The sequence below is a fragment of the Nanorana parkeri genome, unplaced genomic scaffold, assembly GCF_000935625.1.
Source record: "Nanorana parkeri isolate BGI_ZX_2015 unplaced genomic scaffold, ASM93562v1 scaffold4152, whole genome shotgun sequence".
NCBI classification, from domain to species: domain Eukaryota; kingdom Metazoa; phylum Chordata; class Amphibia; order Anura; family Dicroglossidae; genus Nanorana; species Nanorana parkeri.
In genome coordinates, this window is record NW_017310419.1 from 3,408 (window position 1) to 16,708 (window position 13,301).

At 47.0% G+C, this 13,301-nt stretch overlaps 1 protein-coding gene across 1 annotated transcript; it reads left to right on the plus strand.

Annotated features, from left to right (window-relative positions):
• The first annotated feature begins 417 nt into the window (after window positions 1-417).
• Window positions 418-7,815, plus strand: LOC108803755 (glycine N-methyltransferase-like). Its single transcript, XM_018575566.1, has 5 exons — window positions 418-604; window positions 679-792; window positions 3,310-3,452; window positions 3,529-3,647; window positions 7,586-7,815. The coding sequence occupies exons 1-5, from the start codon at window positions 427-429 to the stop codon at window positions 7,755-7,757; spliced, it is 726 nt and encodes a 241-aa protein (XP_018431068.1). The 5' UTR covers window positions 418-426; the 3' UTR covers window positions 7,758-7,815.
• The last annotated feature ends 5,486 nt before the right edge of the window (window positions 7,816-13,301 follow it).

The following is a 13,301-nucleotide window of genomic DNA, read 5'->3' on the forward strand; positions in this document are numbered from 1 at the left end:
TGATCATTTAACTCATCCAAAATGAACCAAATTCAGATTAATCCAAATATGAATGCCGAAACAAATTAATTTTCATACCAGAATCGCAAAAACAAAATAACGAAGAAAACAAAACAAAACAAAATGACTTTTTTGGCGGCTTACTGATCTGTCTAATGAATGGCAGTGCACATAGCATGACGCAACATGTATTACAAGTGGTGTGAATGGACACTGAGGTAAAGCTATAAAGAATTAGACCTTTGTTACAATCCTGGTGGATGAATTGCTCCACAGTGCATGCAGCTTCAGAGAGTAGTGAGTACTGGGTAATAATGTGTAAATGATTGAATGCCCATAGCCCGGCCATTGGTTGGCTTTAAAGTAGCAGAGCTGCACCTCGTAGACAAAGTGAGGGGAAGATGAGGCCATTGGGGAGCTTTTTCTATGTTGGTATCAGTTTTCCAGGTAACTAACATCCTTTTCCCACTCCTTAGTGTGGATTCGGAGATGCTGGTGGAGGAAGGATTCTCAGTGGTCAGCGTTGATGCCAGTGATAAGATGCTGAAATATGCTCTGAAGACCCGCTGGAACCGGAGGAAAGAGCCGGCATTTGATAGATGGGGTATGGCTTGTGCTCTGTATACAGAAATCACTCCGCCATGTCCTGTGTCCTCATCAGCTCTCTGTATGTTTCAGTGATTGAGGAAGGAAACTGGCTGACTTTGGATCGGGATATCTCTCCTCCGGGAAGCGGATTTGATGCCGTTATCTGTCTGGGCAACTCATTTGCTCACCTTCCAGACTTCAAAGGTAATTGGCTTTACCAACATTTGCTGGCTTTCTCTGCACTGTGACAGCTGAGACTGCCCTCTGTTTTTATATTGTCTCTCTGTGAACACTTGTTTTAGCTGCTCATTACAGGCCATGTGGCATCTCTGGGGAAGTACAGACACTGTAGACTGAAGATAATCTAGACAGGAAATCAAGATGGAGAAGAATATACTAACCGTCCAGTAACCCTAACCTTTACATGGCATTGCTCAATCCCTCAAACAACCACCCAATGGCACCAAAACAATAACAATCAAAAGCCAAAGTGTGGAAAAATATGGACGGGGCCCATTACTGGGAATTAAAACAGAATATGATAACTTTGACCTTTATTAGGACAGACCTCGGCACCAAGTACCTGAAACCTACCACCACAAATACCATCCACAATCCTACAAGGGGGGGGCAGCGGACAGCTTGACTGACCAGGACACAGGTGATAGAGACCTATAAAGGAAAGAACATGGAAGGTCAGCTTCTCATCACTTGCTGCCCCTCAGGTCAAAGCAACAATGATCTCGGGAACGTTTCTTCAGTGATAAGGGGGTAACCTGAATGATAAAGAGAACAACCAGCAGAGTCTAGGCACAAGCTGGACCATTATTATACTAGTTTCATGAACTTTCCATCAAATATTAGGCAATTCGTCTGAGTGACAATACAGGAAAGGGGGGGGTGACAATCCCATTACCAGACCCTGTGACCTAGAACTACCTTCATTTTAAGTGGTAGATCAATATAAGGCACTCATTAATAGCCTGATATTAACAATTATTGGCCCCCAGGGCCCCACTGAAGCCTTAGGCCAGGACTTCAGACATAGGGTGGAGCAGGCCATGAAACTTCATTCCATCTCAGGACCAGGACCCTCCTAACATTCCTGTATTGTAGCTTTATATTGTAAAGTGGCCCTGTATCAATCCTGTATAATAATAATATTCATCATAGCGCTGCTCCTCTTCTCATGTAGATCTCTTCTGTCTCCTCTGGGTGTATTAGGGGCTTCTCAGACTTGTGTGTCCACAGGGTGACCGCCTCCGATGGCAGTTGGCCTCACCCTGGCACAATCTCAATGGCAGGGCTGACACTTGGACACTATCCGTCAGTTGAATAGGTTACACATAGAGGCTGATTTACAAAAGACATTGAGAATCTCCTTAAAGTTTGAATATTGTCTTCAATGTCCAATCTCCGGATAAATGAAGTAAATTTTCACCCAATTTTTTCAGTGAAGGTTCTCAACTTCTTTTGTAAATCAGCCTCTCAGTGAGGGTACCCTAACCCGAAGGCTGATCTTTCACTGTTATAACATCTCAAACAAGACATAACTATATATCTTCAGCAAGTCAACTGCCCCAGGAGCTCTAAGAGACCTTCACAGACCATGGCCACGCACACTGGAGAATAAGGCCAATGGGACACTAGACACTGTATCACCAGCAGAGGAAAGAGGTGCAGGAACCCCAAGTTCTCTTCAAGATACTCTGAGCCGCTCTGTTATGTAAATACCAAATAGGGGGCTGAAGGTGGCATTCACAAGGAGCAGTCTCAGACCAGGGGTCATGGCTCTGGAGACAAGGGTCATGACCTCATCTCTACACTCCTATTGTCACTTCACGGGAGAGAGATCCCTAAATGAGGCAGAGAGAGAGAAGACGATGATGAAGCAGAGAGAGGAAAGGTGGTTATGATAATGATGATGAAGCAGAGAGAGGACAGGTGAATATGATGATGATGATGATGAAGCAGAGAGAGGAAAGGCGGTTATGATGATGATGATGAAGCAGAGAGAGGACAGGTGGTTATGATAATGATGATGAAGCAGAGAGAGGACAGGTGGTTATGATGATGATGATAAAGCGGACACAGGAAAGGCGATGATGAGGATGATGATGAAGCAGAGAGAGGAAAGGCGATGATGATGATGATAAAGCGGACACAGGAAAGGTGATGATGATGATGAGGCAGAGAGAGGACAGGTGGTTATGATGATGAGGAAGATGATGATAAAGCGGACACAGGAAAGGCGATGATGAGGCAGAGAGAGGACAGGTGGTTATGATGATGATGATGATAAAGCGGACACAGGAAAGGCGATGATGATGAAGCAAAGAGAGGAAAGGTGGTTATGATGATGAAGCAGAGAGAGGAAAGGTGGTTATGATGATGATGATAAAGCAGACACAGGAAAGGCGATGATGAGGATGATGAGGCAGAGAGAGGACAGGTGGTTATGATGATGAGGATGATGATGATAAAGCGGACACAGGAAAGGCGATAATGAGGATGATGATGATAAAGCGGACACAGGAAAGGCGATGAGGAGGATGATGATGAGGCACGGGCTTATTACTACTATCCAGGCCAATGACAGGATATGTTTGTGAGGAAGATCTGAGGCTGAGTTGTGCTGATTTTGGGGGCGGAGTTAGAGGACCCCCATTGTGACATATTAATGACATTATTTCACTCTCCGTTGACTTTATTTCATATCAGGTGATCAGAGTGACCAGTGCCTGGCACTTCACAACATTGCGGGAATGGTGCGACCGGGAGGAATACTGATTATTGATCATAGAAACTATGACTACATACTGAACACTGGCTGCGCTCCTCAGGGGAAGAACATCTACTACAAGGTGAGGATCCCCCTCCACACAACGTGTCTATTATCACACAGAGCGGTGAGAGAATTGTGCTTCCATGTCTCCGCAGAGTGACTTGACTCAGGATATCGCTACCTCCGTGTTATGGGTGAATAACAAGCCGCACATGGTGACGCTGGACTACACCGTGCACATTCCGGCTTCAGAGGAGGCCCAGCCAGAAGTCAGGTACTCTATTCCAATGTGCCACACCAGGAATATCTTCTATACATGTGTGGGGGGAGATGGTATCATCTTGAACTTTGATGTTTTAGGACCGGAGTCATAGCTTTGGCTGATTCTTTGGCCGCCTCTGCCCTTTGGTTCAGTCGAACTCAATGGGCTTCTGTACGGGCCATTCACAATATTCACTATAGCCGTACAGCTGCCAAAGGCATATGCTTCGGCTCGACTGCGCCAAAATGACAGCCGAAGTGGGGAGAAAGGTTGGCCGAAGCCAGCTGATCGCTACGCAAATGACAGCTGGGCGGAGCCAGCCATAATCTCACGGCCCGCGCTGCCCAGTTGTAATGACAGATCAATGACCTGGGGACACTGATCTGTCATTAAACAATAACAACTGGGCGGAGCCAGCTGTGACATCATGGCTGGCTCCACCCAGTTGTTATTCTTTGGGCGGGACCTGCTCGAAGACTCTGGCAGGGGCCAGCCAATAGGAAACAGTTGGGCGGAGCTATCTGTCACTGCTAGCTCCGCCCCATTGTTTTTCTTTTGCCAGCATCTTTGCTGTCATTTTTTTTTCTTTTGTTTAAAATATTTTAATTTTCCTATTTTCTTACATTTTTTAAATTATTTTTCAACTATATTTTTATTCATTTCACTCTTTTTCTATTATGCTCCGTACCGAGCGGAATGGCCAACCCGAATGCCACCGAGCGGCTATTCACTTACTGCCGTTCGGCCCCAATGAGAACGAGCTTCGGCACAGCCGATAGAAGCCAGAAGTGAATAGCTCAACAACGTTCACTTCACATCGGCTGGGTTATTCACTCGGCTGCCTTCGGCAGCTTTGTGAGTTTCTGCAACGTTTAGAGTTAGAAAGTTCCACCCCGGCATGACTATTTGGTATAATAGTTGTGCCATAACCACGCACTGGCGTATTACATAGTTAGTCAGGTTGAAAAAAGACACAAGTCCATCGAGTCCAACCTATAGAGATAGAAGAGAAGAAAAGCCTAAACAGAACGCTCCGCCCACAATTACCCCCCATTGTTGATCCAGAGGAAGGCAAAAAAAAAACCCTACAAAGCACGGGGTTCAAAAAATTCCTTCCTGATCCCATAAGGCAATCGGATATTCCCGGGATCAACAATCTCTGATGCTTAATATACATATAAGAACTCAATATCCAGTAATATTCTGTGCACTCAGGAATACATCCAGATGGTTTTTTAAACAATTAACCGAGCTCGCTAGAACAAGCTCCTGGGGGAGTCTATTCCACATGTCACAGCTCTAACTGTGAAGAATCCTTTCCATATGCAAAGGTTAAACCTCTTTTCCTCCAGACGCAAAGAGTGCCCCCCTCCCCCCCTTGTCCTTTGCAATTACCTTAATGTGAATAATTTGGCACCATTTATGTATTTATACCTGGTGATCATGTCCCCCCTTATACATGGTGATCATGTCCCCCCTTATACATGGTGATCATGTCCCCCCTTATACATGGTGATAGTGTACCCCCTTATACATGGTGATCGTGTACCCCCTTAATCGCCTCTTCTCCAGAGAGAACAAATTCAGGCCAGCTGATCGTTCCTCATAGTTGAGCTCCTCCTTGCCTCTTATGAGTTTGGTCGCCCTTCGCTGCACTTTCTCCAGTTCCACAACATCCTTTTTGTGACCTGCATGTTCCAGATGAGGTCTTACTAATGCTTTGTACAGGGGCAGGATGATGTCCCTGTCTCTGGAGTCTGGAGACCCCGTATAATACAAGAAAGTATTTTGCTGCTTTAGAAACTGCAGCTTGACATTGCACGCTGTTATTGAGTCTATGATCTACCAGAACCCCCCGATCTTTCTCCATCATTGACTCCCCCAAACATACTCCCCCTAGAGTGTATGACGCATGCAGGTTTTTAGTCCCCAAGCGCAGAACTTTAGATTTATCAACATTAAATCTCATTTGCCAAATAGTTGCCAATCACACAGGGCGCTCAGATCTGCTTGTAGGCCGGAGACTTCCTGTAAGGACTGAATTCCACTACATGACTCAGTGTCATCTACAAACACAGAAATAGTACTTCTAACCCCCAATTCTACGTCATTTATAAATAGGTTAAACAGTAAGGGACCCAACACTGAACCTTGGGGGACACCACCAACACTAAACCTTGGGGGACACCACTAATAACACTGAACCTTGGGGGGACACCACTAACAACACTGAACCTTGGGGGACACCACTAACACTGAACCGTGGGGGACACCACTAACACTGAACCTTGGGGGACACCACTAACAACACTGAACCTTGGGGGACACCACTAATAACACTGAACCTTGGGGGACACCACTAACAGTGAACCGTGGGGGGACACCACTAACAACACTGAACCTTGGGGGACACCACTAACAACACTGGACCTTGGGGGACACCACTAACACTGAACCGTGGGGGGGACGCCACTAACAACACTGGACCTTGGGGGACACCACTAACAATGAACCGTGGGGGGGACACCACTAACAATGAACCGTGGGGGGGACACCACTAACAATGAACCGTGGGGGGGACACCACTAACAATGAACCGTGGGGGGGACACCACTAACAATGAACCGTGGGGGGGACACCACTAACAATGAACCGTGGGGGGGACACCACTAACAATGAACCGTGGGGGGGACACCACTAACAATGAACCGTGGGGGGGACACCACTAACAATGAACCGTGGGGGGGACACCACTAACAATGAACCGTGGGGGGGACACCACTAACAATGAACCGTGGGGGGGACACCACTAACAATGAACCGTGGGGGGGACACCACTAACAATGAACCGTGGGGGGGGACACCACTAACAACACTGAACCTTGGGGGACACCACTAATAACACTGAACCTTGGGGGGGACACCACTAACACGGAACCTTGGGGGACACCACTAACAACCTCAGACCACTCAGAGTACGAATCATTGGTCACCACTCTGAATACGGTCTTTAAGCTGGTTTTCTATCCAATTACAGATGGAATGCTCTATACCTACTGACCTTAATTTACACATTAGCCGCATGTGGGGAACTGTGTCAAACGCTTTTGCAAAGTCCAAGTCTACTATACCCACAGCCGTTCCTCCGTCCAATGTATTACTCACTTCCTCATACAAAGAAAGTCGGTTTGTTTGACTACTTCTGTCTTTTGTGACTCCGTGCCGACTATCACTGATGATATTATTTTCAAGCAGAAACAATGTCATGTGATCCTTCATCACACTTTCCAGTATCTTGCCAACTATTGAGGTTAAACTTACAGGTCTGTAATTACTTGGTAAAGACTTTGATCCCTTTTTAAATATCGGCACCACATTGGCTTTGCGCCAATCCATCGGTACCAAGCCAGTCGTTAGAGAGTCTCTAAAAATTAGATACAATGGCTTTGAAATGACACAGCTCAATTCTTTGAGGACACGTGGGTGTAATACAGCTCAATTCTTTGAGGACACGTGGGTGCAAGCCATCTGGACCCGGTGCTTTATTCACCTTCATTTTGTCTATCCGTTTCTGGACCATGTCAATAGTCAGCCATTGTGGGTATGGCACTGCTATCCCCAGTATTGGCCAAATGACTGTCTATATGGACTCCCTGGAGCCAGTGGCATCACATGGAAACAACAGCGATCCTATGTAGAAGTCAATTATGCTTGGTGACCCCTCCCCCAATAACAGGGTGTCAGCAGTCTGCAGAGTGTCCATAGATATGAAATCAATTCCTCATCCACGATTGGTAACAGTCTCGTCATGTTTCTAGTCTCAATCACAACTGTCATCGCGGAGACGTGTGGCCCCCAGTTCTAGGATCATTCTCATGTCCGGTTCATAGTTTCTATGGAAGTTGTTGTATCTCCGGATATGTCAGCGTTGTCATCTTTTGTTTTCACAGCAAATTCCGCTTGTCCTATTACCCTCACAAACTGGACCCTTTTACTGCCCTGCTGCACCAGGCTTTCGGGGGGCAATGTGAGCACATGGTGTATGGAGACTTTCTGCCCTTCACCCCGGGCCAAGAGAACCATCCATGTTACTTCATACATGTGACAAAGAGGAAAGCGTGAAGTCCGCAGGACATATATGTGTTCTGACCACTTGGAATGGAAACATTGAATCAGCTTTAATCCTTTGAACTTTGAAGGGTTTCCCTTTATAAATAATGAAATGTATGACATCATACCGCAAAGTGCTTTTCTTGCAATTAAATTGACTTCTAGATTGTAATAATGTGATCAGTGAAATTCTTCTCCCAATGTCTACATGGAGGAGAGATTAGGATTATCCTTCATGAGTATATGACATGAAATCGAAGCAATGACTCTCTATGGAGCTGCCATTTCTAGTGATGACCTTTAACCCTTTAACTGGACCCAGGGCAGCCATCAGGGGGGTACGGCCGATACTCATGTAAGGGGCCCGGGCAGCCTGGGGGGCCCGTCCGGGTCCCTTACATGACTATCGGCCGACGGTAAAGGGCGAGGAGGCGGAGGCCTGGCCCTAGCACCACAGGGCCTCAGCATTGCAGCTCCAGTGGCTTTGAAACAAGCTGGGGCCCCATCAGCGAAGCTGCTCGTCTGATGTCGGACTGGCCGGAAGTGACGTCACTTCTAGCTGGTCCGGCGGCAGACGAGGACATGTGTGCAGGTAAGAGGAGCAAGGAAGGAAAAAAGGAAGGAAAGGAGGGAGGGATGCAGCCATGACCACCCCACCTGAGACCCCTTCAGAGCCCACCATAGACAGTCTCAGATGGGCTTTGCAGCATCTATGGTGGGCTCTGCAGGGTCACTCTCAGGTGGGTCCTGTGTCCAGCGGCATGGGGGGGGCCCGGCCTAAAGCCGTGTAAGGGGCCCTAAAATTTCTGATGGCTGCCCTGACTGGACCCAATACTCACTGACACTCCAGTACTGATAGAGAATGAGCTGGGACAAGCCCTGTAAAGAAAACACTCATTACACAGATCTGACTGTAGCAAGGTTAACATGTTATCAAACACTGCAATATTTAAAGGTAAAACATATGATGCACTTTGACTGTAATCACCTGTGAGGGGCCAGAACACGCTACATGGAGAAAGACAATGACAGTAATCACAGACATGAATATCACTAAGATATATATTGTTATGGAGATTCACTTGGTTCAACGCACAAATCCATGTCGCATTAAGCTGCGCCACACGCAAAGAACCTCCCAGAAAGCAATTAACAATGTGGCTCACGTACTACACCTAGACCCCACCTAATCACTGGCCAATGGAATAATCAATGAAATGTCTGCCGGCAGAGGGGCCCTTTAACTTGTCATGGGAGAGCTCAACCTTCAAATGAAGGTATTTGTGATCCAAGAGAGGAGGAGCGCACACAAATCACATCCTTGGGTGATGGCAGATGGAGGGATAAGGACTCCTTTAACTAAGGTTACCAGATTTTCAGAATGAAATTCGGGAACACTCCACTGACCATGACCAGTTCTTAACCACACCCACAAAGGCACGCCCATATTTAGCCACCCCCACATTTTAGCCACCCCCACATGTATCTACTCCCAGATGATGCCATGCTCACATTTAGCTACTGCCACAAATCACACACAATGTATAAAGACAAAATAAAAGGATTTCAAATCAAAGGCATCGAAATCAGCATATGTTTTCCAGAAAGAATACATTTCTATTTTAGAGCAGAACCGTGCAAATAAAATGCCAGGACAAGCCTCGTTCTGACACAAGACATCGAAAATCGCCCCCGATTGAACAGGAGGATAATTGTAACAATAAGAAAGTACATCAGTGTCTGATCACAACACCTCACAATGGAACAATAAACCAAAGCACATTACAATATCTACAAAAGAATCCCAATAGCTGTGACAAGCAGTCCTGGATTCATATACAAATTGCACAAGAGGAAGGGAGTACGCATGTGCTCAGTCAGATCAATAATGGAAGATGTCCCCAGCACACCATGCAGCAATGAAGACCAGAAGTAATGGTGGTGCTTGTAGTGATGTCCACAGATGGTGCCGTGCGAATACAGAGTAAGGTCAGAGTATGCTCAGTGCCATACACATTCCCAAGCTAGTACACAGCTGAACACCTCCTCCTTCCAGAACAGGAAACACATCAAACTTTCAAAAGTCATCCGCCTCAGGATTAGACGTGAAGCAAAGGAAGTAAAACCAGAGGCGGGAATCCTGCTGTCCTGGGAACACTCCGGGAAAGTCTTAATGATTTTCATCCAGCACAGCACATGAGAGGATTAGCAAGGACTCTATGGTTGACTTTTCTTGTCTTTCAATGATTTAGTTATTGTAGCTGGAAACACAGAAGGAGTGGAATGGACAAACCACCACCCTAAGCCTAAGGTGCATGGGTCAGAAATTCATAGGGACATTTTTCTCCTGATGCCTCTCCCACCCAGAGCTCCAGCAGAACCTTTCCTTCCAAAGGAGGAAACAACTGCTGACCCATTTGGCAGAAAGATTTCATGGTTTGCTTGTGTGTTCCCTGTTCTGGTGGGCGGACGTGCCTTGCATGTGCTGCCCCAGAAAAGACAAATGAGGAAAATGTTGAAGAATATTAAATTATAGTGTACCCGAAGGACACCATTATGAGGAAACCCAAACCCAATCATTTCCTCCAACTGAAATATTTAGCAATTTGCAGAAACAACAAGTTTGAGTGGTAAGTTTCCCCTACTTAGTGATACTTCTCTGAAGAATGGATTGTTTTCAAGATATCCTCTCGGGAAGCCAGTCTAGCAGCAAAGTCCTGACATGACACAAAACAATGGAATGAACACTTATTAGGGTTATTTACTAAGCTGCTGAAGGCATAACCGCGCCAAAGTGAAGTGAGCCGAAGCTTGTTTGCTGAGTCACAGCAGCTCTGTACACATATTCGTAGCTGTACATCGGCTGCATTCAGCTCACTTCACTTCAGCCAAACAGCCACAACAGGTTCAGCAGAACAAAAGGGAAGAATCCGTTCGCCTCAGCCAATGCAACATCTGGATATGCTGAGGCGAACATTCCGCAGTTCATTCGCTGCTGTTCATCCCTATTCCCCCCATTGGCAGAACAGCAGAGAGCAGCATTTGGTTCAGTCACTCAGTTCTGTTGGGTCTAGTAGGAATGTTGGGAGGGACCCCAATGTAAAAAAACCCTAACCCTTTAGGTCTGGTGGGGATGTTAAAGGGAACTCCAATGCCAAAAAATGGAATAATAAAAAAACCTTGATCCGAGCAGTGGCCTGGCAGGGCAGGAAAGGGGGGGGGGGGGGACGAGCGAGCCCCATACCTGGCCACATGCCCTCACTCACTTTACATAGGGGGTCCCTCATAACATTCCTACCTGTGGAATAAATTGGGAGAGGGACCTCGTGCGGTTTCTTTAAAAATCTATCTTTTACAAGCTTGCTGGGAGTCAGTCGTCTTCGGCTGTGTGATTGGCTGCTGTACAGGCTATTGTAATTAATGCATACAGTAGCCGGGTTCCTGCAGTCAAAGCGAGCCGAAGTTATATCCTTCGGCAGCTTAGTGAATAACCCCCTTAGTATAGAACGATGGGAAGTCCACACCAGATTGATATTAGAAATGTCCCATTCAAAGGATTGCTTCCAGACATACATAGAACTAGCTGGACTATCTTCTGAAGCTGATTATATGGTATAATCTGTCATGGAAATGAGAGAAGCCTTCATTCCATTCCTTACACCCACCCAACCTCTTCACATCCCATTCCTTACACCCACCCAACCTCTCCACATTCCATTCCTTAGACCCACCCAACCTCTTCACATTCCATTCCTTACACCCACCCAAACCTCTTCCCATTCCATTCCTTACACCCACCCAACCTCTTCACATTCCATTCCTTACACCCACCCAACCTCTTCCCATTCCATTCCTTACACCCACCCAACCTCTTCCCATTCCATTCCTTACACCCACCCAACCTCTTCACATTCCATTCCTTACACCCACCCAACCTCTTCACATTCCATTCCTTACACCCACCCAACCTCTTCACATTCCATTCCTTACACCCACCCAACCTCTTCACATTCCATTCCTTACACCCACCCAACCTCTTCCCATTCCATTCCAAAGTACCCGCAAGTCGGACTGAATCATTAATGTGAAGAGAAAAAACACAATTACTTTAGTGATAAAAACGATTTTACTGATGAAAAGTTGAGATTTTAGAAACTTTACAGAACCGGAAGCGTGAGCACAACCTGCTGTGCGTTCCGTAGCAGATAAGGGACCGTCTGTATGGCCGGAGTCACGCAGGACACACGCAGGGAAGCTGAGACACAGGATGCGTTCATGTGGGGAAGAGCGGATGAGTATGTCATTCACCTTTATACATCAGGGATAGGCAGGTAGGTAGGTAGGTATCTGTGCTGTATTCATCCCCACACAGCTCCCTCCTCATGTATCACTGGCCCCTCCCTTTTAGATAGTAAGCCCTCAGGGGCGGAGCCTCCTCACCATCTTGTCACTGTAATGGCTTCCTTATATTGTACAGCGCTGCGCACACTGTTGGCGCTATATAAATCCTCTATAATAATAATTTGTGCGTCCTTCAACCTGATGTTAAAGGGATAGGTAGGTTGGTAGGCCAGTAGGTAGGCCAGTAGGTAGGTACGTAGGTTGGTAGGCAGACAGGCTGCTGTAGCTGTGCATCCTCCCCACTCACCCCACCTGAAGACTGGGACAAAGTGTGGTAGATAGGTTGGTAGGTAGGTCTATAGGCAGGAAGGCAGGTCAGTAGGCCCGTAGGTGGGTATGTAGGTTGGTAAGCAGACAGGAAGGCAGGTCAGTAGGCCCGTAGGTAGGTACGTAGGTGGGTAGGCAGGCAGGAAGGCAGGTCAGTAGGCCCGTAGGTAGGTACGTAGGTGGGTAGGCAGGCAGGAAGGCAGGTCAGTAGGCCGGTAGATACGTAGGTTGGTAGGCAAGGAGGCAGGAAGCAGGTTCGTAGGTCCATGCGTATGTATGTAGTTTGTTGGGCAGGCAGGACAGTTGGCTGGTAGGTAGGTACATAGGTCGGTAGGAAGTAAGGTCGGTCAGTAGGCCATTAGGTAGGTACGTACGTTGGTGGGCAGACAGACAGGTCAGTAGGCATGCAGGTAGGTTGGGAGGCAGGAAGGCAGGTATGTAGGCCAGTAGGTAGGTACGTAGGCTAGTGGGCAGGTCAGTAGATCGGTAGGAAGGTACATAGGTTGGTAGGCAGGTCAGTAGGTCAGTACGTAAGATGGTGGTCAGGCAGGTCAGTAGTCCAATAGGTAGGCACGTAGGTTTGCAGGCAGGTCAATAGGCCGGTAGGTAGGTACGTAGGTTGGTAGACAGGAAGGCCGGTCAGTATGCTGAGAGGTAGATAGGTTGGTAGGCAGGAAGGCAGGTAGGTATGTACGTAGGTTGGTAGGAAGGAAGGTCAGTATGCCGATAGGTAGGTTGATAGGCAATTTGGTAGGCCAGTAGGTAGGTACATAGGTTGGTTCGTAGGAAGGCAGGCAGGCAGGCCGGTAGGTCAGTAGGTAGGTACATAGGTTGTAGCAGAATATTCTGTACACACAATGTATACATATGGGGGTGGGAGGTGTTTGC

Coding starts and splice junctions, on each gene's coding strand:
- LOC108803755 (XM_018575566.1), top strand. CDS start 427: ATGTTGGTATCAGTTTTCCAGGTAACTAACATCCTTTTCCCACTCCTT. Junction 793..3,309: donor TCACCTTCCAGACTTCAAAG/GTAATTGGCTTT, acceptor ATTTCATATCAG/GTGATCAGAGTGACCAGTGC. Junction 3,453..3,528: donor GGAAGAACATCTACTACAAG/GTGAGGATCCCC, acceptor ATGTCTCCGCAG/AGTGACTTGACTCAGGATAT.